We start from the raw sequence: 27,949 nt of genomic DNA on the forward strand, positions 1-27,949 counted from the left end.
CCCGAGCGCCCCTGCTGCAGAACTGGAACAGAGCAGAAACCTCCTAAATTCAATTCCAAATCAAGATCATGCATTACAAACACAAATCTCTAATTAATACATGAAGTTCTAGAGTCGTACAAGCTCAAACTAATAGAACATGCTTCATTCTAAGTTCCGTAACTGATACAAATCGATTTCGAACTAAACATGTTATAAAACATAAACTAGATTGGCATGCTGATTCGACTTCTAAACCGAGTCTCACTTCTACTTCTTGCCCTCGAAGCTAACCATGTCTCTTCTGACTTGTTCATGCCCCACCTGTTGCCAAGTACACATACAAAGACAAGACAACAACCAGATAATCCGATGAGAATACAATTCCCAGTAAAAGAGACAACATGCATAACAAATAATATATCAAAATATGATATATATAAAAACTAAACAAGCAATTCTGAATCATCTCAAAACTCAATTCAAATGCGTAAATGCAATGCATGTCTTTAAAATACAGGATTATCAAGTCCGGATAATCAAGGAATTGCTGCTTTTGCTTTTGGGGATCCCGATGATGAGATCACGTAACCAACTCACCGACTCTCCCGATCGAGGTGCTGCTACATATCTCCATCCTCTAGACTTTGGTGCGACTATAAGGAGTATGCTAGCACTAGGTAAAACGGCTACACCCAGGTCACTCACAATATAGCCCCCAAAACGTCTATCATAAAAGGGCCGTCCTGCCCACTGAAATCAAGGGTTCTTAGCTCAAGATGAATGCAATGCAAACATAACTCAATCAACTAAATTCCATTAAAAGAAAATAACATGCAAGTATGTTATTCTTCGGAACACTCGAATCAAGTCGGATTCGAGTCACTCGTTCCATTCTAGTCTAAGTCATCTTATACCTCTTTTCAACAACGTCGATGCTCCAAACCTGGAAACAACAACGATTCCTCAAATCAAGATTCATTCTAACATTCTAACAATAAAAAGCAAGTCAATACTATACCGACTACAATCTTTAAAGCGATTCAACTCCTGAAATCTCACAACTCAACGGACTTCGAACGAATCTGTACGGAGGTAAGAGAAGATCAACAATGACAATCAAACTCAATAGCCAAATTTCATCGACTCAAAACGGTTCAAAATCCCAATTTCAAACCAGCGGCATAACGGTTATATTCTAATTAAACCGGAATCGTAGACAGCATCATAACAACGATATCAACTCAAAACAAAGCCCAAACAACAACAAAATCTCTAACCCAACAAATCTAAAAATCCTCATTTCGAAAATGTCTTCCAAAAATCATAACAATTCCGAACGACGCTCAAACTCAAAACTGACAGATAATAAACGATCAGAACTCCGCCAAGAACAACATACTCGAATCTCAGACGATTCTAATAACATCCGAAAAACAAAACGCATCGGATCGGAGAAATACTTACGTTATAACGGAGCTCTCGCAGCCGTGATCGCTAATCTGCCTTCAGAAATAAATTCCAACGGACGGATCGAGCGAAAACCGAATTCCCAAAGCTTGAAAACCAAATGGGGCGGCTTCAATGGAGGTAGAGGCGATAGAGGAAGGAGGGAATGGAGGAAAAGAAGTCAAAGCAAGCTTAAATATCTATTTAAGTCCAAAATTGCATTTTAGTCCCTAAAAAATTTGAAATTTGCAAAAAGAACCCTGATCAAAATCAAGTCGGCTCTTGAACTTTGGAATCTCCGATTATCTCAAATAAAGTTAATTAAGATAAAATCGGGGCGTTACAAAGGTAAACTCCCCACGCTAACGACCTCGACACCTAGGATCTCCCAGCATCTCCTGTGCTATCCAACCTGAGGTCTGCTCCATCGAATAGGGTGTCCAATAATCACAGAAATAAAGGACGTGAGCGAACTACACTCAGTACGAGAGTATGAGTATACAAATACTATATGAGCATGAATGCAAGTGTATGAGTTACCAAAACTCGATGTCAAGAATCTCTAGTCAAGAACAGACTCGGGCCCTAGGTATATAGCATTCTGTGTCGTCGCACCAGAAGGTGGCTCACATACCCGACAGTGGATATAGGTGACCTGATCACGAATCTACGTGTCCAACCATCTACTAACAGGATAGGGTGAAATCCCTGCCACAGGATATTACAAGGATACAAGATCAAGATGATCATGCATAAAGCATAATAACGTGACATAATATATGCAGATAAAATCATGTCATATAAATAATGAAACACATAATACATGCATACTCAATCAGGGTATCTCGAACAGTACTTTCGTACCTTAATATAATACTTGGCAAGCTACACCAGCTCTACTGTCCAAGCCTATAATCAAAAGATTACTATATCATTAAACAACATCTAAAATTCTTAACTAAGCTAATAGATACTCCCAAACTATTTATAGAATCTCGAGTATACCTCCGTCTTTCGCCGGTCCTTTGCTGTCGAATGCCCCATAACTTGGGCACAACTTCACTACGACTTCTGGACGCCTCGCCAGGGCTCCGTCACACACCAAAGAAGGCTAGAAACCCCTAAGAACTACTAAGAACCGAGATTTGCGAGAATTAATTGGCAAGTCAAAATGGCTCCCAAATTCCCTATTTATAGACAGAGTTCGGAAGCTCCGAACTCGCATGCCAGCCACGTTGCAGAAATGCAACGATCGGAAGCTCCGAACTCCTCTTCGAAATTTCCGATCTCCTGCGTGTTCGAGCGAGTTGACACGTCGATAATGCGCATGATCTAACTGAGATCGGAAGCTTCGATCGTACTTTGAAAGTTCCGTACACACCGTAGCTTCCGAACTCTTTTGTTTCTTTCGAACTCTTCGGACCCTCCGATCTCTATAGGGCTTGGGTTCAGACCTTCCGAACCACCCGAGCCCAAATAAGCCCATTTACCAGTTTTGGACTTTCTGGATCCGACTTCTTGTTCCGTTTGACATAATTAAAATCTTTTAATTATGTTTTACTTGTTCCAAACACGTTTAGTCAAATTAATTTTGTAAAAATGGAACTGAGCTATTACATTTGTTCAATCAGTAACTTGTCCAGTTTGAGTATATTTCAGTTAGATTATGGACCTAGTTCGTTACTCAATCTAGTTTGTCAAGTTTATATCAATTACGATTGTGGGCTTTCAGTTGAGTTCTTATAAGATGCCTATTCGTTAACTCCAAAACCTTGATTGCTCCAACACCGTAATTAATTATTCTTGGCATCTATCCAATTTCCAAATATGCCAATTAATGGTTCTTGATAAAGTTGATTCAGGAGAGAAGATTATTCAGAATGTATCTTTGTTTTATTATAATACATTCTTGAATCACCGAAAGACATTGACTTGTGCAAATTGTTCAAAAGATTTATGACTTGTCAAGATCATAGATAATATACGTTGTCTTGATATCTGAATGTACTAGTTAGATAATCATATGATTCCAGCTTGAGTTATGAAGTCGCTCGTGTGAAATATTAGTCATATAACCTTTATTTAAGATAAATAATTTGAATAAATAACGGTCCAACTAGAATCTTGAATGGTGATCGATCCAGCAGCTTGATTCCAGGATGAACAGCTCGACACTTGAAGAAATATTAAAATAGCAGCTATTTTTTAAATTGTTAGATGCGGTTTGTGATCACCAAAACTAAATTTTTTTAAAGTAATAATATTTTTTTTATAAAAAGGATCTTTAATTTCTTTTTTATTTCAAATAATATTAATTTAAACAAATGAAATACAATTCTTAAATAGCATTTCAACTTCTCCATAAAACACCAAATGAAATTATAACTCCATAAATTATAAGTCTAAATAAAAATTTAATTTTAAATTCAAACGCCTATTTTTTTCTTACAAACATAATAAAATGACATGTGTCGTACATACAGCCCATATGCCTATCACGTTGGTTCAGTTTTAGCTCTGATGAGTTTGGATACAAAAGATTGTAACTTAAAAATATATTTAAATAAATTCAGATTTTTAAAATGCTTTTACGAGGAGAAAAAAAAAAGTGATTTTAGTGTTTGAATAAATGTTGAAAGTGTATTTTATTTTTAAAAAATTAAATAAAAGCCAAAAAACCGACTTCCAAAAAACATTTAAATAAATATTTTTTGAAAAAGTTTTTGTAACCAAAATCTAAATTTTTTTGGAATTAACATTTTTTTAAAAAAATAAATTTAATCAAACACGCTCGTAATCAAGGGCGAAGAAGGTCGGTCGGCCGGCAAATTGCATCATCGTCACCTTCTCGCCACAGTCGCATCATCAATCCAATCTTGATTTCAATCGACCGTGATATGCTCTCTTCATCACATCTGCGTTTGCGCTAAAAAACTTGAGCGGTGGCGCATTGCATTTGGGAACACAACCGGCAGCGTGTAATGGTGGGCACGGGGAAGCCTCATGCCTCTCTGGCGCTGCTCTCTAGTTCTCCCTTTTTTCTTTCTTCTTTTGTTTGCTGAATTAAATTGTTTTGACCATCTGCGCTATACATACAAGATTCAATTTTTATGGGTTTGGCGATGAATCTTTGATCGCATGAAATAATCTTAAGGTCAAACATCTTTTTTTCACTGATTTACGTTCACATCTTAGCCAAACAAATTGCCGCATTAGCTATCATATCATAATTCAGTTATGGAACACATACATAATATCTAATCGGGTTTTCGATGTAAGCGGAAGACTGAAATTTGTTTGGATCTGGAAACACGTCTACAAGTCTTTCTTGAGCTATTCGATAAATTGCTACTACAGCCATCTGTATCTGTATCTACCCACACAGTAAACCACTGAGTGTTGGTGATATTTCTAGAGAGCAAAGCGAAACCAAGAACCAGACAATTTTTTGTTGTGTTGTATTATTGTGTGTATTCCTGATTGATAGGACTGCCTTTTTATAAGGACTCTTCAAATATGATGTATATCAGGTCAGGGCCATAAGTATGATCCATGCACACTTATGTTGTTGATGGCCAGAAAGATTCCATTTTTTTTATTAAGCTGTTTTGCGAGTTTTCCATTTTATTTTTTGAAATTGTTGTCCGTGGAAGTGGGAGCAGTCCCTCCTCCATTTCAACATCTGTGAAACTTCATTTTTGAAACTACTTTTTTTATGAATCACATTGTTTTTAAACTTTTGTATGTGCTAGATATTTGAAAATATGTTAATATGTGGAAGAATTGCAGGTGGTAATAATGATGGAAAATTGCTGTTTTCGTTTGCTCTAGTGAAGACTGGGAGGGATTAGAGATGTCAGAAGGTGAATCCCCTGACTGGACCCAATTTGAGGGTGATCCATCAGTTCGCCAAGTTAGTGTTAATGGGGTTTGCATGAGAACAAACATTGTCGAAGCAAAGCTTGATGAGGGAAATATCCAGGAGGCTGAATCTGCATTGCGAGATGGATTATCACTCAATTTTGAGGTTGGTCTCATAAAACAAGTGCTCCTAATCTCACACTTCTCTGAATTGCTCTGATAATATTTTCATAGCGGGTGTCCATTTGCGATAGTGTTTAAGCTCTAGTATTTAAGGAATTGATGTATTTCTACTCTCTTTGTTGCTATCTCGCGAGTATCATTACTGATCATAAACAAAAGGATGTATTTTTCGATGGTTATAGAATTTCTGAGAATTTATGAGTTTGTGCAGTGAGTAATACGATGAAAGGTGTTTTTGTCAGTAACTCAGTGTCATTATTTGATTTCTCATCTTGGTGGATATTCTTGAGCACAACTTTACTTTTTTTTTTTATGACTGGATTGAAGGTACGTGTCAAAAATGACACTTTATCAAATTATTTTCAGGAAGCAAGAGCTCTTCTCGGAAAGTTAGAGTATCAACGAGGAAATGTTGAAGGTGCTCTACGAGTCTTTGATGGCATTGATCTTCAGGCAGCCATACAACGAATGCAACATTCATTCAGTGATAAACAACCCTCCAAAAAAAGCCGATCCCGCAATGAAGCAGTGTATGCTGTCTCTCAGCATGCTACAAATGTTGTGCTTGAAGCCATATATTTGAAAGCGAAATCTCTTCAAAAGCTGGGAAAGTTAACAGGTATAATTCTGTAAACTTGAAAAGAACAATTATAATTAACATTTGTTTCAATCTTATCCCTGCTTCTTTTTCTTTGAACAGAATTAGCCGTGAAAAATTGTTTATGGCAAATTTCTCAAATGTAATAACTTCTTCTGTATTTTTTAAGAGGCTGCTCAAGAATGCAAAAGTGTGCTTGATGCGGTTGAAAAGATATTTGACAATGGTATACCCGATGTAATGGTAGAGAATAAGCTTCAAGACACTGTTAGTCATGCTGTTGAGCTACTCCCTGAGTTATGGAAACTAGCTGGATGTTATTCTGAAGCAATATCTGCATACCGCAGAGCCTTGCTTAGTCAATGGAACCTTGACAATGAGTGCTGTGCAAGAATTCAAAAAGCATTTGCCCTTTTCTTGTTGTATGGTGGGGTAGAAGCCAACCCACCTAGTTTAGCTGTACAGGTTGATGGTTCTTATGTACCTAAAAACAATCTTGAGGAGGCCATTTTACTTTTGATGATTCTTATGAGGAAGTTCCACCTTGGCAATACCAATTGGGATCCATCTGTTATGGAGCACCTTAGTTTTGCTCTGTCACTCTGCAGTCAAACTTCTGTTATGGTAAAGCAACTTGAAGAGATCATGCCCGGAGTAGTACATCGTAATGACAGATGGAAAGCCTTGGCACTGTCTTTTAGTGGGGATGGACTGAATAAATCTGCATTAGATTTGCTTAGGAAGTCTCTGCACCAGCATGAAGATCCTGATGATGTTATGTCATTATTACTGGCTGCCAAAATTTGTAGTGAGGATGTATTGCTTGCTTCTGAAGGAATGAAATATGCACAGAGAGTAATTGAAAATGCACGTGAATCAAAAGCACATTTAAAAGGCGTCGGCCTTCGTCTGTTAGGCCTTTGCTTGGGAAAGCAAGCGAAAATTTCTTCTTCAGATTTAGAGAGATCTCGTTTTCAGTCGGAAGCTCTGAAATCATTTGAAAATGCACTAGGCCTAGAGCATGGAAATGCAGATCTGATATTTGACTTAGGAGTTCAATATGCTGAGCACCGGAATCTAGATGCAGCCTTGCGATATGCGGAGCAGTATATTGAGGCAACTGGAGGATCAACGTTAAGAGGTTGGAGACTGCTCGCATTAGTTTTATCCGCTCAGCAACGTTTTTCCAAGGCTGAAGTGGTTATAGATGCGGCATTAGATGAAACTGCAAAGTGGGATCAAGGACCACTGCTCAGGATGAAAGCAAAGCTCAAAATATCTCAGTTACGACACATGGATGCCATTGAGACTTACCGTTATCTTCTTGCTTTGGTTCAAGCCCAAAGAAAATCATATGGTTCTCTCGGAAGTGCACCTCAGGTTAAATTCTGATTCCCTGACTTGAACTGTTATCTATGGAAGTTTTTTGTTATTTCTATCTGTTCCATGAACTGCTTCAAGGAAAAGCAAGAAACCTTGATATCATTGATAAATCTTATTGTTAACTATATCAATTTTCTTTTTGAAAACTGTTAGCTATGTCATTGTTAACCATATCATTTGATTTGTTTAACTCGGTGCCATTATCATTACCTTATCCTTTAAAGGTGGAGGATGATAAAATTAATGAATATGAAGTGTGGCATGGACTAGCAAAGTTATACTCTAGCCTTTCTCATTGGAAGGATGCAGAGATATGCTTGCAAAAAGCTAGCGCTCTGAAAGAATATTCTGCTGAAATCCTACACACCGAAGGTAACCACTCAAGCTTCTTGGCATTTAATGAACACTGAAGATCTCTGTTTACTTTCACTATTGGTAGATTCAATTGTCTGTTTCTATTTTAAATTTTACAGACTCCTTGCCAGTAATATGGAAGTACTGGTTGTCCCCTTGAATACATTGGTAGGAAGCTTTACTGCTTGCACTGTTAAAAAATTGTCATCTTAGCATTTAGTAGCTGCTTAAATATTCCAGAGCTTAAGATAAACATCTGGTGGCTAATGTTTTTGGTAGATAAGGAAACAATTAGAGGAAAATGGAGTGTGTGAGGGTTAAAGAGGGAGAATGAAAGCCATAAACGGGGAATTATCTTTAAGAAATTTTGATGTTCGAGTGTTCCCAAAGTGCTTGTTGATTTACCAAAAGATGATAAGTTAAGATGCTCTCTTATCTGAAGGAAGCCGAATTTATCAGGCAGCACTAGACAAAGATTGCTGAAAGAATGAGAAGTTTATTTTGACATGTTTTTGTCTTCTGCAGACTGCAGTGATTCTAATTTTCATGGATCCTGACAGAGGGATCCCTAGTACACAGTATATAAATAATCTTTCTTAACCTATTCCACCTGAAATTAATACAGTTTTAACACCGGATATGGGTGGAAAGAGAGGAATATTTGGTATTGTAGAAAGTATAGAAACAATGTATTGTAGAGAAAAATATTATTCTCATTGATCTTGAATCAAGGATACAACCTAATTTATAAATATGAATGAAAGCTAAATTAAGAAAATAATCTATTCCTACTTTACCAATATAATTTACCCATATTACAAAGATAGAAAATTCTAGAAATTAAGGAAAAGAATATTCAACACTCCCCCTCAAGCTGGGTGGTAAATGTGTATCATGCCCAGCTTGGACATCAACTCATCAAATGTATGTCGAGCAAGAGCTTTTGTCAGGATATCTACAATTTGTAAGTGACTAGGAACATACTGGAGATTGATTACTTTCTGCTCAATCTTTTCACTGATGAAGTGTGTGTCTACTTCAACATGTTTGGTTCGATCGTGGTGCACTGGGTTTCTGGCAATTCTTATGGCAACTTGATTGTCGCACATCATATCTATAGAATGATTATATTCCAATCTCAACTTGGTGAACAACCTTTTTATCCACATTTCTTCAGATATCCCATTGGACAATGCACGATATTCAGCTTCTGCACTGCTGCGAGCTACAACTGGTTGTTTCTTACTCCAAGTCACAAGATTCCCCCACACAAAAGAGTAGTACCCAAAAGTAGATCGTCTGTCAACTGGACAACCAGCCCAATCTGCATCACATAATATTTTCACATTTCTGACTGTAGTTTTCTTTAAGAGTAATCCCTTTTCCAGGTGTTCCTTTAGATATCTCAGTATGCGATATATTGCTTCCATGTGTTCTACAGTTGGGTTATTCATATGTTGACTAATCACACTCACAGCAAATCCAATATCTGGTCGGGTATGAGAGAGATATATAAGTCTACCCACCAATCGTTGATATTTGCCTTTGTCAGTAGACGCATGATTTTCTTCAGTTCCTATCTTGACATTTGGATCCATTGGGGTGCCGGTTTGCACCCTAGCATTCCTGTTTCTTTCAGTAAATCAAGAACATACTTCCGCTGAGAAACTGAAATCCCAAGTGAAGATCTGACCATTTCCATGCCTAGAAAATACTTAAGAGGTACAAGGTCCTTCATTTCAAATTCTTTTGAAAGTACACCTTTTATCCGATTCATTTCCCTCTCATGGTTTCCAGTAAGAACAATTTCATCCACATAGACAATAAGAATTGTAACCTTGCCATCAGAATTTTTAACAGAGTATGATCAGACTTACACTGTTAATATCCATCACTAGTCAGCACATTTGTAAACCGATGAAACCATGCTCTAGGTGATTGTTTCAGCCCATACAAAGATTTTTTCAGCCTGCACACTTTGTTCTTTATTGTTTCTTGCATAAATCCTAGAGGTATTTCCATGTAGACTTCTTCTTCAAGATTACCATTCAGGAAAGCATTTTTTACATCCAATTGAAATAAGGGCCAATCGAGATTTGCCGCAATGGAGAAAAGTACTCTGATAGTGTTAAGTCTGGCAACTGGTGCAAATGTCTCCTGATAATCAATTCCATATGACTGTGTACCCCTTTGCAACTAGACGTGCTTTGTACCGTTCAATGCTTCCGTCGGGCTTATGTTTGACTGTAAAGATCCATTTGCACCCCACAGTTCGCTTCCCTGGTGGAAGTTCAGTAATCTGTCAGGTTTGGTTCCTTTCGAGGGCTTTGATTTCTTCAAAGGCTGCTGTTTTCCATTTTGGATCTTGGAAGGCTTCCTCGATAGATGATGGAGTCTGGACTTTATCTTGGTCATCTTTTGTAGATTCTGACTTTGGAGAAGTGTTATGGTCTGGATGATTTTGTACTGGTTCATGTGGCGTCTCCGTTTGAAACTTATGTCTCCTAGAATAGACCTTGATAGGTGGTTGACGAGGAGCGGGGTCAGGCGGAGACTCAGGCAGAGTTGACTGGAGGTCAAATGAAGGATTCGATTCTGGATGATACAAGGGTTCAAGTAGTAAAGGATCCCAATTTGGAGATTCACTACTACGCTCCCCCTGAATGGAGAAATTGGGGTAGAAAGGCTCAATTTCGAAGAAGGTAACATCCATTGTATGATAGAATTTTCTAGTGATAGGGGAATAACATTTGTAGCCTTTCTGATTGGATGAGTACCCAAGAAAAATGCATTTGAGGGCTCGAGGGTCAAGTTTGTTGCGGTGCTGGGAATGAATGTGGACAAAGGCAGAGCAACCAAAGACTTTGAGGGGAAGAGACTGAATAAGATGTGTGTTTGGATATGAGGAAATGCAGGAACTGACAGGGGAGTTGAATTTCAGTACCCGAGAAGGCATGCGATTAATCAAGTATGTGGCAGTCAAGACAGCTACGCCCCAGAAGTGTTTATGTACTTTGGTCGTGGATAAAAGAGAACGAGCGACCTCAAGCAAATGACGATTTTTACGTTCAGTGACCCCATTTTGCTGAGAGGTGTCAACGCACGAGCTTTGATGGACAATGCCATGAAGGGCAAGGTAATCACCCAATACAGCATTAAAATAGTCACGGGCTCGATCAGAACGGAGTATCTGGATCTTGGCTTGAGAATTGTATTTGGATCATGGTATGGAAATTTTTGAACAATGATGTGGCTTCAGATTTGTCCTTCATCAAAAAGACCCAAGAGACCCGTGTATGATCATCTACGAATAAGAGGAACCAGCGGGCTCCAGTGACATTATTCACACGCGACGGACCCCAGATATCACTGTGGATAAGGGAGAAGGGGGCTGATGGTGTGTAAGGTTGAGACGTAAAAGAGTGACGTGTGTGTTTAGAAAACTGACAAACATCACACTGTAACAACTTTGAATTTTTATTACTGAAAAGATACGGAAACAACTTGGAGAGATACAAAGAGTTTGGATGCCCTAAGCGGTAATATCATAATAACAAGTCACTATCCCTATTGGAATTAAAAACGGAGCAGGAAGTAGAAAACAATGAGGCTGAAACACGTGGAGGCCCATTATTGGGAGAAGCGTCCATCCGGAGAAGGTATAAACCAGCACGAAGATCAGCAGAGCCAATCGTCTTCCCCGAAGCCAGATCCTGAAAAATAAAAGAGTCACTATTAAATATAGTCCGGCAATGGACAAAGGAATTAAGTTGACTGACGGATAATAAATTGCACGTAAGCTCGGGCACGAAGAGAACAAAATGTAAACTAATATCCCGGTTGAGAGCAACTGAATCAATACCAATCACCGAGGAGGTAGTCCCATTAGCAATGCAAACGGAACGAGAATCCTCACAAGGACGATAAGAGTCAAATAACAAAAAATTCTCAGTCATATGATCGGAGGCACCCGAATCAACAATCCAGACATCAGATAATATGGGTTTCGAAAGCAGAGCATTGGCACAGTGAGCAATACCAGAGTGATGGGCAATGTTACCAGCCCCTAGGAGAGACGGGGAAGAAGCGGATGGAGTGAGCATGGATTTCAACATCTCCAATTGTTCCTTGGTGAAAGGCAGCGGGGTGGAGGAGGAACTGTCAGTGGCAGCGGCGGTGGACTAGCGAGCCCTAGCCGGCTTCCAATCGGCTGGTTTCCCGTGGATGCGCCAGCAAGTGTCAAGGGTGTGATTTGGCCATTTACACTTTGGACACCATGGTCTACCATTGCGGATGTTAGGCTCACCAAAGGGGGCAGCGAACGCTGGTGGATGGGCTGGAGGTCCTGGGCCTGTGTTGAAAGTGGGCCGATGAGTGGTATGGGCTGACCCATTGACAGATGGAGAAGAATCAGGAGAGCCCAGCATCAAGTGGCGCCTACTTTCTTCATGGCGCACCTCAGAAAAGACGGCACGAAGGCCAGGCAGTGGTTTGGTGCCCAAAATTCGGCCCCGGACAGCATCGAACGATGGATGGAGGCCCAACAGAAATTGGAAGACACGCTTGGTGTCCAAGAACGGAAGAGAGCTTCATCAGTGGTACAGGTCCAAGCATGAGACGCGAACAAATCCAGTTGTTGCCACAAGCGAGTGAGAGCGTTGAAGTAGGTGGTGACGCCATCCTCCCCTTGGCGTAGACCATATAGTAGGCCCTCAATGCGAAATAACTCCGACGTATTCTCTTGAGATGAATACGTGGTCCGAACCGCATCCCAAATTTCCGGGGCTGTGCGGTAGAGCAGGAAATTCTCACCTATTTCTTGGGTCATCGAATTAATGAGCCACGACATAACCATATTATTCTCGGCAGTCCACAGTTTGAATTTAGCATCACCGGCAGCGGGACACGTCGAGGCACCAGAGAGATGATCCTCCTTTCCCTTGCCGCAGATGAACATCTTGACGGACTGAGACCATTGGAGGTAGTTGTGGCTTGTTAATTTATGGCATGTGATAGAGGAGAAATTAGTGGCTTCGGGAATAGGGGAGGCGGTAGGGGTGGTGGGCGGCAGTTTGGGCTGTGGATCGTCTTCGGAAGAAGCCATACTGCCGAACGAGATCATGGCAAGGAACTTCCCGGATCTTCTGATACCATATAGAAAGTATAGAAACAATGTATTGTAGAGAAAAATATTATTCTCATTGATCTTGAATCAAGGATACAACCTAATTTATAAATATGAATGAAAGCTAAATTAAGGAAATAATCTATTCCTACTTTACCAATATAATTTACTCATATTACAAAGATAGAGAATCCTAGGAATTAAGGAAAAGAATATTCAACAGGTATAATTCTTTTTATGTTTCTCGTAATAATGTAACTATGTAAGCTAGTACATTGTTGTGGTCTTTGAGACTTTTCGACCGAGTCATCAAGTCATTTGCATTTCCTTTGGCGAGGACATCACCCTGAAGTATTTCAAGTATCATATACTGCCAGATATGTAATTTACCTATTGAGCAACTTGAAATATTTTTTTTCTTCTTATATCAGATTTCTGATTTTTTTTTATCTATCTGGTCCCATGAGTTGCACTGGTTTGTACCAGTTGATACAGGCTGGGCACAGTTAGTTCTATAGCATTATCTATTATTTGAGAAATGACTGCCAAATTTTGAGTTGTCTCAGTTTATGTTATAGTCGAAGTCCTAAAACTGCTGTACAGAATCATTAAAAGCAAAGTTACAAGTGCAGAGAAATAAAGCGAAATTCTTTCAGGGATCCAGTTTCAAAATCGATATAATTAACACTTTACACCTATAATCAAGCTTGTACAACATCCTAGTTGAAAAGAGGGGAGTGAGAAGATAAGGTTAGTTAAATATACAGTCAGCTGCATTGCTAAGTGCCTGATTTTATCTACTAGGTTGATTTGTGCAAAAATACCTCAGTTATGAGCATAGTTGTTAAAAGCGTGCGCCTGGCTGCGCCTAGGTGACAGGCGCACCCATTGCACCTGGGTGATTACCCAGGCGCATGCCTTGAAACAGGCGCGCCTAAAGCGCTCGCCTTTGTAGAGGCACACGACATGAGAGAGGTGCAGAGGCAAGCTCCTCATTAATCCGGTACTCAATCTATTTCTATAATTAAAAATTAACCCTAGCCCAACCAATTTTGAAGCCCAATTACCAAAGCCCATGGCTATGTAATAATAAAAGACCTGGACTCATCTCCCTCAATTTTTCAATTATAATTTCCAAACTAAGTTTCTAACAATCACCTTCAGCAGAAGCAATTTAAATCAGGTAGAAGACAACAACTTTTCTTAGTTTCTGATTGCAGTTCTTTCAAAAGAACAATCGCCTTTTCTCTTTCATTTTTACAATTGCTCTTAATTACATTTTTCAAATCCTATCATCCCACTTCCATTCTCTTCAGCCCTTATCTCCTCTACATTGAATTTTTTTTATTTATATTGTTTGATATCGTTGTATATTTAATTTATGTAATACTATAGTATAAATCATTTTATAATCCTTAATTTTAAAATTTATGTCAAATGCGCTTTACTTAAATAATGTGTGTGCTTCGCCTTGCGCTTTGCGCCTCACGCTCCAAGGCACCCTAGAGCTTTTGTGCGCCTTGCGCCCTAAATAACTATGGTTATGAAAGAGGTAATGACGCTCAAAATTTATGCTAGGAATAATGCTTACATGAAAAATGTTTGTTAGGCAAAGCATGAACTTTTATGAACCTAGGATTGTCTTTTATGTTCTCAGAAATCGTTTGGGATTTACCCTGCCAAGAAAGGAGCATTAAGATTTTCACTTTGTCAAATCCATTTTCCTTCTGAATTTGACATTATTTTACTTAAAAAGACAAAAAAGCCAAGTCCTTGTGATCACAAACAAATGATGTATGGTGTAAAGAGTATGTTTGAGGAAAAGCTAAGGTGCATTTTGCTAATGTCATTATCATACTTGGACTTTCTGAAATCCATAGAGATTCTTGTTATTACGAGGACTACACATTACAGGTCCGAGTGTGTCATACTATTTATGTATGTTGCATTTTAGTTGTGAAGTATTTCATTCCTCTGATCGCTGGCGCACAACCTTTGAAAGATTAATTTTTGAAAGTGTTTGAACATTGAATAAATGTATTGTGAACAGATATATTTGATTTGTTTTGCAGCTTGACGTTGCTTATGATCATAGAAATCGTTCAATATGAAATTTTGGTATATTATGACTTATTTTTTCTTCTTGTGCATATTATATCAGGCCTAATGCATGAAAAGCAAGGGCACTTGGAAGAAGCTTTGGCTGCTTACATCAATGCCATTTTACTGGAACCGACGTATGTGCCTTGCAAAATTTTAATAGGTGCCGTTTTCTCTAAAATGGGATCCAAGATGTCGCCGGTGGCTCGAAGTCTTCTTTCAGATGCATTAAGAATTGAACCTACTAATGCTATGGCTTGGTACTACTTAGGCAAGGTTCACAAAGATGATGGACGGATCTCCGATGCTGTCGACTGCTTCCAGGCAGCTTCCATGCTCGAAGAATCCGTTCCAATCGAGAGTTTCAGTTCGCTTCTTTGAATTTTTCATTTAATCAAATATGTATTCTTTGATTCTTTGTTAAAACTTGCAGCTTTTTGAATCTTATGAGATGGACAGATTCATTGTGCATGATTGTCATAGGTTTTAGTGATATTTTACATTTTGCAATTCCAAAATACATTTCACAAGAATGTATAGCAATCAACGTACGATTTTGTTTCTGTCTCTTCAATTCTATCTTATGAAATGTGATTCATCTCCAAGGACTCAACAATTCACATGCCAATTGTAATTATTTATATTTACTATTCACAAATCCTAAAAACAAATTTCTCTGGATAATGTGTCAAATTCTAATACTTTGTTCAAGTATTTCTATCTAACTATATAATGTTATTGTTGCATGTGTAAATAAAACGATAAATAAAATATTGTTAAAAAAAGTTTTAATATATTTTATTTTAAAATGAGAATATTCGAACTATCTTATTACTTTTTAGAATTACCGAGAAACATTACTCGACATCCAATTAGTTTCAATTAAACTCAAATTATTTTTGAAAATTTAAACGTCGATATATTTATGAAGCGTTTTTAATTTTATCTCTATATATTAGGCTTCGTTTGGTTCATATGTTAAAAATTTTGATTGTTTTATCATCAGTTCTTAAACCATTTTTTATTAAAGTTTTGTAAATCCTTGTGCCAATTTTCACGAACAAGATTCCGATATTTTTGTCGAGGAATCCACCGATCATCCGAGAATAACAAACATTCATTCACTCTTACAATTCATACCGAAAATACTTAGTTCCCATGATTTACCTGCCAATGGGTGATGTTATTGGAAATAAGATTATTAAAGAGCAATCAAGAATATGTTTAACGGTGAACAATATAATTAAGCAGTTATATCTGTGCTACTATATAATTAAAATTTTAAATAATAATATCACAATCAAATATAATTTTAGTAAAATTACAAAAAAAAAAAAAAAATTATTGAACGCGCATAAAGAAACGAAATTGATACCAGCATGTAGTATCAGGAGATATTTATATTTGGCAATAGGTGGGAGAGACATTACCATGTATTCATTATATATACTAGTACTCCGACACACGCACTTTTACAATTTTTTATTGATTATTTTGATATTTATATTAAAATAGAGATAATTTCATATTATCAAAATAACGAGAGGTCATACTATTAAAATTAAATGGGTCAAATGATAAATATAAAGTAAATAGGAATGATTGTACAATTACAATTAGATTGGTCATACCGTTTTATTTCCGCAGTTTATTAATTACAATGCTTTAAGTTTTATTGCATGCCTAATTATGATTAGTAGATGATTTTGGGGTGTGTCACTACAAATAGATGTGTAAAAACGTAATAGCGGGTTAGCCGGCCCACAATCGGTCGCAAGCCACCATTAGGCAAGGCGGGGTGAGACGACCCATTTTTTAGGCGAGTTTTGAGAACATCAATCCAACTCACCTATTTTAGGTTGCGGAGCGGGCCTATATGTAATTTGGCGGGTCTATCCGCAATCCACCACAATCCATCATTAGGCGAGATGAGCGGTTCTACCCACCTTTTATGCGGGTTAAGAAATTGTCAACTCAACTCAACCCACCTATTTTGTATGACGGGACAGACCAACCCGATGTACCTAGCCCATTTTGGCATCTCTAACTACAAAGGGTGTTTGGCTGAGCTTAAAAGCTCTACAAAATAGCTTATAAGTTGTTTTGAAGCTTATAAGCTGTTAAAATTTGTTTAGTAAAAAATTTTAAAAATATCTTATAAGCTGTCAAAATAAGTTGTTTTAAAAAAATTAAGGGTGACCTTACTTTTTCTAAAAAAAAATCTTATTTTAACATTGTATCTCTCCAAAATATCATTGTATATTTTCATAAATCTCCATCATACTCTCCACTCATTAAATATTAAATATTATTATAAAATATTTCCAAATAACATAATATTTTATAAATTAAAATATAAATAGTTTTATTTTTTAATATAGTTTTATTCAAAAACTATTTCTTATATGTATATTTGTTATATTATGTTCAAAGCATTATACTTTTTTTGTTAATTTTAACAATAAAAATATCTTATAATACCAAAGATATCAAGATATTTAAGTTGTTTAAAATAAATTTAAACAAACATTTTAACAATTTATGTTTAAAATATGTTCTAACATCTTATAAGATCTTAAAACAACACGTAGCTCATTTATTTTATTTTTATTTAAAAAATATATAGACAATCTTAATCGCAAGAGCTATCAAGTAAAACTATTTATGTTTGTTGTGAAAAAAAAAAAAATATTTATGTTTAAATTTGTTTTAATATGTTCCAGTTATGCATGAACACAGGCTTCGTAATTAAAATCGAAAAAATATATGAGTCAACTTGAAAAGATGGAATCGGATCGATTCAGCAAAATCATAAAAATAATCAAAGGAAAATTTGGAACCCAAGGAAAAAAAAAACAATTAGGTAACGTAGAAAGACCAAACCAATTAAACACCCGAAATAAAAATATAAAATATACTAACTAACTAAAAAACTATTATGTCACTGTATAGCACGGGGAAAATTTTAATACGTAAATTCGCATGCATAATTAGGATAATTATTTAAAATTTATATTTGGGTTAAATGACATTTATGTGTTATTATGTGAATTATATGCGTGATTTAAATTTATTTTATCATTTAACCCGCAATTATTGTATTTTAGATTTTTGAGAATTTTATTGAGTTGATCGCGTCGACAGGACCGTGGACGGACGAGATACCAAAATTTTTAGCCAAAAATATTTTATGAGTTTTATGAGCCTTAAAATAATATTTTAAGGTATTTTGTCAAGAAAATTTTAGTATTTAATTATATATTTATTTAAGGGTTTATTTTTAGCCAAAATTAGTCCCTTTATTGACTTTTATTAATTTTAAAATTTAGCCTATTTAATAATTTCGGGATTATGACTTTTATTTCAGATTTAATTATTATGTTTAAGAGCTTTTGAGTTATTTTTATTAATTAAATAATTTGTTATTATGTTATTAAAATTTAAAACCTAAACCTACCCCACACCCCACCACTATCTCCTTCAGCCGACACCATCCATCCCCTTCACCCCATTCTCTCGTTTCCAGCAGAATAATCAAGCCTCCATAGTCGATCCTTCAAAGATTTTTTAGAGTTCGTCATCCGTTCGCCGTCCCGGAATCGTACACGCGGTCTTAGCCTTCAAATAATTATAAGGCATGTCTATTCTTTCGTTTGAACACCATATAAGCTACTATTCACGCATGATGGTTTTATTTCAGATTTTTATCATGAACTTTTCGATTTATGCATGTAGGTAAGATTTTTGATGTATGTTTGATGATTCTTTCACTCATGGCTCACGTTTTTCATAGTATGGCTTGGTCCAGGACTGAGGGTTTGGTCAGGGGGTGTCCTAGGGTGCCTAAGGATCGAACCATGGCCAGGTTACAGGCTGGTTAGGGGCTGGCCGATCAGAAACTCCATGGAAGGGCTGTGGGTGCGCAGGGTTAGGGTTTAATGGAAGAGAGCTCGGCTGGTCCATGCATGGTCATGGACCATCGGGGCGTGGGCTAGGTTAGGACCGCCCAGACGTGGGCTACGTCTGGGCGATGGCGCTCCGGCCAGGGGCTGCCGGAGCTGGCCGGCAACAGGCCAAGAAGGCCTGCTGCTCGCGGCCGAGAGAGGAAGAGGGAGGGGGATCGGGTTTTGGGATGGGGCTGGGTCTGGGCCGGGTCTTGGGGTCCGAGTCGGGTCTGGTAGGTCATGGGTCGGGTCAGTAGGGTCCGGGTCCGGGTTAGGTGGGGCGGACTTGGGTATTTTAATTTTTAAGTATTTAATAGTTTAAGTGTATTTTGGCTTTAATAATTAGTTAAAAAATTATTTGTGCCTCCAAATAATTTTATTTGGGCCTTAAATAATTTATTTAAGTTAGCCCAATGAGTTTTATGGGCTTGGGAGCCCATGGGAATTTTTGGGCCAGTCAGTGGATTTTTGGGGCCAGTCTAGAGTTTTATTGGATTTAATTAAGTTAAAGGGCTTAAATAATTTATTTAGGCCCAGTTAAGTTAATTAAGTTATTTGGGCTAAGATATGATTATTGGGCTTTTATTTAAGTTTAATGGGCTTAAAGTGAGTGACCAGCAGTCTGGACCAACCCATGAAAAATAACTATGTCCGGAATGAATATTTAATTATTTTTATGCATGAAGTTTATATTTTTAGTATAAGTATATTTATTATAAAAATTAATTAAATATATATTACGGAAAAATTTTCAGTGCATGCATTCATGAAATTTTATATGATTATGATTATGTATGTGTTGAGAAATAAAATATTTTTATGATGGAAATTGAAGTAGTGTGACAGTACAGAGGTGGTTATCCACTATTTATGTTAAAAGGTAGTTTACTACTAGTACAGAGGTGATTTATCACCGTCACGTACGTTGGTTCAGGAGACTGATCAGTCGGCACAGATTTAGTCACACTTACTGATAGAACCATATTATGTTTCAAAATGTCGTGCTCAACTATATTAAGTATGCTTATGATGTCAAGTTATGTTTACGTTCAAGAATAAGATCAGTGATGTTTATGGCAAGATGATGAAATATTTTATGCATGCATGCATGCATGTACATGTATATGTATTAGTATAATTATGTGATGCATTATTTTTAACCTTGCTATAAAGGGTTAGACATGTTGAGCCCCTAAGCTCACTACGCTTATATGGTGCAGGGGAGACAGATGACTTTTATGTAGCTCCTACCGGTGGTGAGGACGTATGAGCTCACGGAACAGTGGCCCCGTGACCGTTGCATGATTTAGGATTATTTCAGATACATTTTATCATGTTGTTGAATTTTAAGCAAATTATATTTTTACTTTAGTATTTCAGCACTTGGTGTTTTTGGAACAATGCAAAACTTATTATTTTTATTTCATGCATGATAATATTTATCTTTTATTTTGAATTACATATATGTATGGGCATATATGTATAGTATTATTTTTAGTATTTTATAAATAAAAAAAAAATTCCGCATTTATCAGTAGTAGACGTTTCACACTGTCTCCCCAATCAAGTTTACTGCACATGTGCCTCTGACTCATGTGGAATGAGGTTCCCTTCAAGGTTAATGTTGGATCATAATTTCAACGTTGGGCTTATATGTAAATAATTATGTGTTGTGGACTGTCAAATAAAGTTAGCCCATAAAAGTGATCTAAATAAAGTTTCGGTTTATTTGGGCTTTAATGTATCTAATAGGGTGTGGTCTTTAATATGTAGATACTAGTGGGCTTTTCTATTTGATTGATGGGCTAAAATAAAATCCCAAAAATATAAATATAGGGTTATGGTCCCCAGATCACACGACGTCTACTTCGACACAATCAATTCTATTTTATTCTCATCGATAGTTAGAGAGCGTGAGAGAACTGAAGGAACTCTCAAGGCAAATCGTGTTGATCTGGAAGGCTAAACCATGCAGATCTACATCAATTGTTAAGAATTAAGGTACGCTTTCGCTTAAGTTTACAGTATTTAATCTTAATGATTTAGCATGATGATTCTGGCTTTAAGTTTATGGGAAATTTTCCCTAACAAGTGGTATCAGAACCACTCATGTTTAAATCATTTAGATACAGTTTTATATTCGATTTGGTCTAATCAAAAACATAAAATTATGATTTTGAATCGAATTCGAATTTTCAGTCCAGTTTTTATTTATTTTCGGATTTTTTTAAAAAAAAAACTGGAAAAATTCGAAAATTCAAATTAGGGTTCGTGGCCGCCGGAAATAGCCTAAATCGGCCGAATTACAGGCCACTTCCGGCGGTGTATGATGGGGCGTTTGTTGCCCATGATGAGACGCTTCACACAGCATGGTTTATTGGCCGGTTTCCGTCGCGGAGTCGCCTGATTTCGAAGCCAAAGTTTCGACTGCCATGGTCGCGAGCTTCGAAGTTCTGAGCATATTTTCCGGCCGATCAAGGGACGATCGCGACTGGTATTGATATGATGGTGGTCGCAGCTTTGTGGCCTACCAGTGGACGGTCGAAATTGGCCGGGGGAAGGGAGACGGCGACGTCAATAAGGATGAGGAAGGAGATGGGTTAGGTTTTTTCCTAATTTTTGCTAATTTTTGAAAATTCGAAAATTTAAATTTTTTTTTTTAAATTACAGTATTTTCAGATTTAGGAAAATTTTATGACCCATCACATATTTTGGATAAATTTTAATTCGGTTATAAACCCATTTTATTTTGGGTTTTAAGGATAATTTGGCTTAAAAATTTAAATTTTCAATTATTCAAATAATGATAAAGTTATTTTTATATATTTTAAAATGAGTTGATTAAAATCAATTTATTTTGAAATATAAAAAGTTTTGTATATGTAATTTTTATTAGTATTAATCGGCCCAAAGGAAGATCAATATTTAATATGATTACATATGTGTTTATATAAGGGTAAAATTGTGATAGTTATTCGGTTTTCATGTGAATAATAATCGGCCCAAAGGAAGATTATTATTTGACATGTTATTTACTATCAATTTTCGGTATCTTTATGAGGTTTGCATTATTTGAATTAATTGATTATTTTATATGGATTAAGTTTATCAGGTCAATATACATGGGTCAGTTAATTTTTTGAATATACGAGAATCCAATCCGAAAAGATCACCCATGACCAGTAAATTGTCTTATTTGCCCACCAGCCAGCATTGATCATACGATCAATGGTTAAATAATTGAATTTGACCAAAATACTTAAAATTTATTTTTTTTAAGAAAAAGGGTCAATTTTCTTTGATATTAAATTGGAATAAAGTATTTAAGGTATATATATTTTGGGATAAATTGATTGAAGAAACATGTCGCCAAAGTGACCTCTATTGTGGAAATTAATTTGTTTTGGAATATAAAAAGTTTTGTACATGTAACTTATGTGAATAATTAATCGGCTCAAAGGAAGGTTATTATTTAACAGAATTACATGTGCAGTTGTGGTAATAAATATGTGATTATTATTTGGTTTTACATATGAATAATAAATCGGCCCAAATGAAGATTTATTATTTGATATGTTATTATGATCAGTATTTGATTACTACACCAAGATATCATTTACAAGTTAATATTTTGTCCAAAGATGGAATATTAATGGAGTGTCCGGTATCTTGAGATGGGGATTGTCTTTATTTGAATTTAATATTACTTATTTGGGCATTTTTGTGAGCATATTTAATTTATTGATAATTTTCTGTTCAGTTATTATTTGAATATTTCAGCTAGTTTCGATGTCCACATCAAATTTATTCTTACTTTCAAAGATGCTCGTTACTTCAAGTTATGGAAAAGTAAACGTCTTGATAGTTCTTGGAATAATGATCAAAGATATTGCAATAAAGATTGATTCAAGTATATCTTTATGAACTAGAGTACCTCTTTTGAAAGGAGGGAGATGGAAAGGTATGAGAAATTAAATTGCATGTTTGATGATCATTAAGGTAGTCATATAGGAATCATTATAACTACAATTAAAAATCACCTTAATAATATTAAAAATGAGGTTTGTCAACCCTTTTTAAAGTTTATGACACATATCTTCGTCGGCACTTTGGTGGACTAACTTATCTCAACCATTTTTCAAACTTATATAGAGACCCAAAAGAATTAATTATAGAATTGTAAAATAATAGATGTAGCCGTTACGAAACCATTGCCATTATTTCCTTGAGACATTTTTGAAGTAATATGAGCTCTCAATGACATAGAGAACAGTTTTCCACAGACGGTGCCAAGCTAATGTAGCCAAAACATGCTTTTACCCGACAGGCTGCTTCCGCACAATCCGGAGTATCAACAGTTCCTTGTACGCTCTCTGTCGAGATCTTCAATGGGTTCTTCCTACGTCACAAAACAAAGTCAGAGGAGTCGGGAGGGTTCTCGGCAAAGACACTCCGACGCTCAAGTCAGTAATTACTCAAGGAATAATAATCGAGAGTAGAGCGTTATAATGCTAAAGAAAGTGTGTACCTTAAGCTATTTATAGATATTCGGAGAGTTTCACGGGCTTGAGCCTCTTATGGGCTTTCGTAGATCAGGACCTGCTTGAATTAAATATAAATAATACTTAAATAATCTTGGGCCTCAAAAATATTTGGAGTGGACCTTTATCATTGGGCCGAGACCCAGTGGAATTTTTAGACGTAACCCATCAATAATTATTCTCACTTTTTGTAAAATTCAGCATCATGACTTCGGTTTCTCGAGTTTCAAGTACAGGTACACACATGAAATCCTTTTTTTCTTTTTTAGTTTTAAAATATCATAACCGTTGTGTGATGTGAATATATTAAAAAGGTGAAATTTTAATGACTGCGAGATTCAATCGCAATTCTTTAATGTTAAAGCTTCAAGCACTAGAAACCGACCCAATTCACAGCAGAAACACTCGAATGAATGCAACAATGAACAAGAAACAATCTAAAAATAACACGAACACAAAGAATTACTTAATTTGGATTATAAACTAATTTTAAATCCAAGGTTCTGGGATTCTCTCATGTGAATTCAATAATACTCAACCAATATCACGTCAATTACAATCCTCAATACATGTATATCATGAGCTAAACCAGAAACTCAAAGTAATACAATTAAGAACCATTAGAACAAAGGGAATCTTCGAAGCTCCATCACAATTTAGACGCACTTCGAAGTTGAATTTTCAATCCAGATTGGATGCCCTTTATGTTCTTCAGAGGATACGATCGAACTAGAAAGAGAGAAAGTAGTGGTTCAGCCTTCTCGATTGGAATCACCTGCTAATCTTCAGTTAATCCCCTTAAAACAGATTTCAAGTTACTTAAATGACATAACTAACACACGAGCCAATCCTAACCGTTTGATCTTGACTGATGATAACTCTTGATCTTGACCATCCAATGCAACTACTATTCAAGTCAACACTGGTTAAAAATCTCCACCTTTGACTGAATTTGTTTCTTACTGTGAATCCAATGAGATCTCATTATCATGGAGTTAAGATTACTCCACCAGCTTGAGTATGCCCAACGTTTGATTGAGTTTGCTCACAGGTATCACCTTTGTTAACATATTTGCTGGGTTAATCATGGTGTCTATCTTTTGGATCTTAACCATGTATTTAGATATAATGTCCCTCACAAAAAGCAATCTAACATCTATGCATTTTGTCCTTTCATGAAAAACAGAATTCTTAGACAAGTGTATTGCACTTTGTGAGTCACAAAAGACGGTGACATCCTTATGCTCTAAACCCATTTTTGTAACAAAGCCAGTGATCCAAATACATTCTTTTACAGCTTCAGTTAGGCTAATGTATTCCGCTTCAGTAGTGGATAAATAAACCACACTTTGTAAGCTTTATTTCCAACTCACCACATTGCATCCAACTGTGAACACATATACTGAAATTGATCTTCTCTTGTCAAGATCAGCTGCGTAATCAGAGTCAAAATAACCAGTGATCTCACATGTGTTTGAAGTGAATTTTGAGTACTTTAGCTTAAGCTCTGTAGTTCCCTTTAAGTACTTAAGTAGCCATTGTACTGCATTTCAATGCTCTCTTCTTGGTGTAATCATGAATCTACTTACAAGACCCAATCCATATGTGATGTTTGGTCGAGTAAAAACCATCATATACATGATACTTTCCACTGCATTAGAGTAAGATATGTTCTTCATATGAATAGCCTCTAATTATTCTTGATCTTCTTGTACCGCCTTCAATTTAAAGTGAGCACCAATAGGTGTGCTAACTGCCTTAGCTTTTGCCATCTTGAAGAGATTTATATTCTTATTTATGTACCTTTCTTGTGATAGAGACAGAGTTCTCAGCTTTCTATCCCTCTTTATCTCAATTCCTAAGATTTGTTTTGCTGCACCAAGATCTTTCATCTCAAATTCAGCATTAAGTTGATGTTTTAACTTCTGAATATCCTTAGGATCTTTACAAGCTATGAGAATATCATCAACATAGATCAATAAGTAGATATAAGACTGGTTTTGTAGTCTTTTGAAATATACACAGCTGTTAAACTTTGATCTCATATATCCTTGCTGCAGCATGAAGTCATCAAACCGTTTATACTATTGCCTAGGTGACTGATTTAGGCCATATAGAGATTTTTGCAGCATGCACATTTTTCCAACTTGAAGATTAGTCTCAAAACCTTTAGGTTGAGTCATCCAGATCTTTTCTTCAAGATTCCCATGTAGAAAAGCATTTTTGACATCTAATTGCTCAAGTTCAAAATATTGCATTGTTGTGATTGCAATAAGATTCGAATAGAAGAATGTTTCACCGCTAAAGAAAACACTTCATGGTAGTCAATTCCTTTTATTTGTGAAAATCCCTTTGCCACCAATCTTGCCTTAAACCGTGGTCCTTCAAATCCTGGAACTCTAGGCTTCTTATTGAATATCCAATTACAACCTATCACTCTTTTATCCTTTGGTTTATCAACCAATATCCATGTGTTATTCTTGATCAAAGATCTAAATTTATCTTGCATTGCTCTCAGTCATTGTACACTGTCCTTACTCTTCATTGCCTCTTCATAAGTAGTTGGTTCTTCTAAATCCATCAAGTCAGCCACATTTAGAGCAAAAACAGTATATTCAGAAGATGCAAATCTCGATGGCAATATGATTTCCCTTCTGATCCTATCTTCAGCTAACATATAATCTTCCAGAAGTTGATCTTGTCTAGTGTCTTCACCTTGTTCCTCTCTCTTTGTATCCAATATATCAGTATCTTGGTGTGATGTTTGATTTTCAGCATGGCTAATGTCATAAAATTCTTCAGGTAGATGGTGATCAGCTCCACCTTCTTCCTTATTCAATTCATTGCTGTGAGTTTGGGACTGATCTTTGTCCTGAAAATTTTGCTCAACTTGTTTAGATTTGGCTGATTCTGGGACATGCTTGTTAGCTTTTTAAAACTCGGATTCATTGAAAATCACATTTCTACTGATAATGCATTTAAGATCATCTAAGAGCCAGACCTTGTTGGCTTTTACACCAGTAGGATAACCAAGGAAAATTCCCTTCTTTGCTCTAGGACTTAGCTTACCTTGGTTTGCATGAATGTACACAACATAACCAAATGTTCTTAGATGTTTATAATTTGGTTTTAAGTTAGACCATTTAAATTCTGGAACCATAAAATCAATGGCAGAGGATGGTGATAGGTTGATTAAGTAACAAGCAGTGGAGGCTACTTCTGCCCAGAATTTGGGTGGCAGTCCACTCTCACTAAGCATGCATCTCACTTTGTTCATAATAGTTATATTCATGAGTTCTGTAACTCCATTTTGTTGTGGTGTATATGTGCAAGTCCTATGTCTAGCAATGACATTCCTAGCACAATATTCATCAAACTCATGGTTGCAAAACTCCAATCCATTATCTGTTCTTAATGTCTTAATTTTATGTCCAGATTGGTTCTCAACTAAGGTTTTCCATTCTACAAACTTACTAAATTCTTGGTCCTTGTTTTCAGAAAGTAGATCCAAACCTTTGTAGAATAATCATCAATCAAGGAAATGAAATATTGACATTTAGAGAGTGATTTAGGTACCTCAGAAGACCCCCAGAGATCTGCATGTATATGGTCCAGAGGTGACTTTGTCTTGTGAGTGACTTTGTTAAAGCTCAGCCTATGAGTTTTGGGAAGTACACAATTCTCACAGAAGTCCAGCTTGCTGATTTTCTTGGAGTCCAGAAGGCCTTGTTTGCATAGCTCTTGAAGCCCTTATAGGCTCATATGACTAAGTTTCTGATGCCAAAAAAGTGTATCATTCTTATCAGATGTAGTCACATTGGTTTTAGATGATAAAGTTGTCCCTTGGAGTACATATGTACAACCCTTGTTTTAGGATAGCTTTCATTATAACCAGTGAACCTTTTACCACTTTAAGCGTGCCACCTTGAGCTTTGTAACTTAGACCCTTCTGATCTAAAGTGACTAAAGAAATCAAGTTCCCCTTTAGGTCAAGAATATATCTTACATCAGATAAGATCTTCACTGATCCATCCCACATTTTTAGCTTTACTGATCCAACACCCTGAATTCTACATGACTCATTGTTTCCCAGTAGCACATAACCAGTTTGTGCCATTTCAAAGTCTAAGAACCAGTCCCTAATTGGTGACATATGATAAGTACATCTTGAGTCTAGAATCCATTCTTCTTTGGGGTCATCGGTTGAGATAGGTAGGACTTCAGCTTCTTCATATCCTTCCAAGACATTTGCTGCATCAGTGACAGGGGATGGTTCCTGTCCTTGATTTATCTTCCTTAAAGGGCAAAATCTTCTGATATGACATTCCTTCTTACAAGATCAGCATGTTCTCTTCGGTCTTGACTTAGATCTTGATCTCGATTTCCATATGTTATTTGAACTCTTCCTTTCAAGAGATCTTTCTCTCACATT

The 27,949-nt window shown here is 36.5% G+C and overlaps 1 protein-coding gene across 3 annotated transcripts; it reads left to right on the plus strand.

The window, feature by feature from the left end:
* The first annotated feature begins 4,179 nt into the window (after positions 1-4,179).
* On the plus strand, positions 4,180-15,574 carry LOC140859960 (protein NPG1). Of its 3 annotated transcripts, none has more exons than XM_073262627.1 (6): positions 4,180-4,412; positions 5,218-5,455; positions 5,800-6,091; positions 6,240-7,450; positions 7,678-7,825; positions 15,094-15,574. In XM_073262627.1, the coding sequence occupies exons 2-6, from the start codon at positions 5,282-5,284 to the stop codon at positions 15,411-15,413; spliced, it is 2,145 nt and encodes a 714-aa protein (XP_073118728.1). In that variant the 5' UTR covers positions 4,180-4,412; positions 5,218-5,281; the 3' UTR covers positions 15,414-15,574. The 3 variants fall into 3 exon arrangements, with proteins under 3 accessions (XP_073118728.1, XP_073118730.1, XP_073118729.1); XM_073262629.1 differs by having other exon boundaries at positions 5,839-6,091; positions 15,094-15,573; XM_073262628.1 differs by lacking the exon at positions 4,180-4,412 and adding an exon at positions 4,424-4,582.
* Positions 15,575-27,949: the final 12,375 nt, after the last annotated feature.

Source organism: Henckelia pumila, chromosome 4 (assembly GCF_033568475.1).
Source record: "Henckelia pumila isolate YLH828 chromosome 4, ASM3356847v2, whole genome shotgun sequence".
In the NCBI taxonomy this organism is placed as follows: domain Eukaryota; kingdom Viridiplantae; phylum Streptophyta; class Magnoliopsida; order Lamiales; family Gesneriaceae; genus Henckelia; species Henckelia pumila.

What these genes read in the sequence shown, in the direction of transcription:
- LOC140859960 (XM_073262627.1), top strand. Translation starts at nt 5,282, where the DNA reads ATGTCAGAAGGTGAATCCCCTGACTGGACCCAATTTGAGGGTGATCCA. An exon ending in GATTATCACTCAATTTTGAG is followed by an intron (nt 5,456 to 5,799) that starts GTTGGTCTCATA and finishes ACTGGATTGAAG; the next exon opens with GTACGTGTCAAAAATGACAC. An exon ending in AAAGCTGGGAAAGTTAACAG is followed by an intron (nt 6,092 to 6,239) that starts GTATAATTCTGT and finishes GTATTTTTTAAG; the next exon opens with AGGCTGCTCAAGAATGCAAA.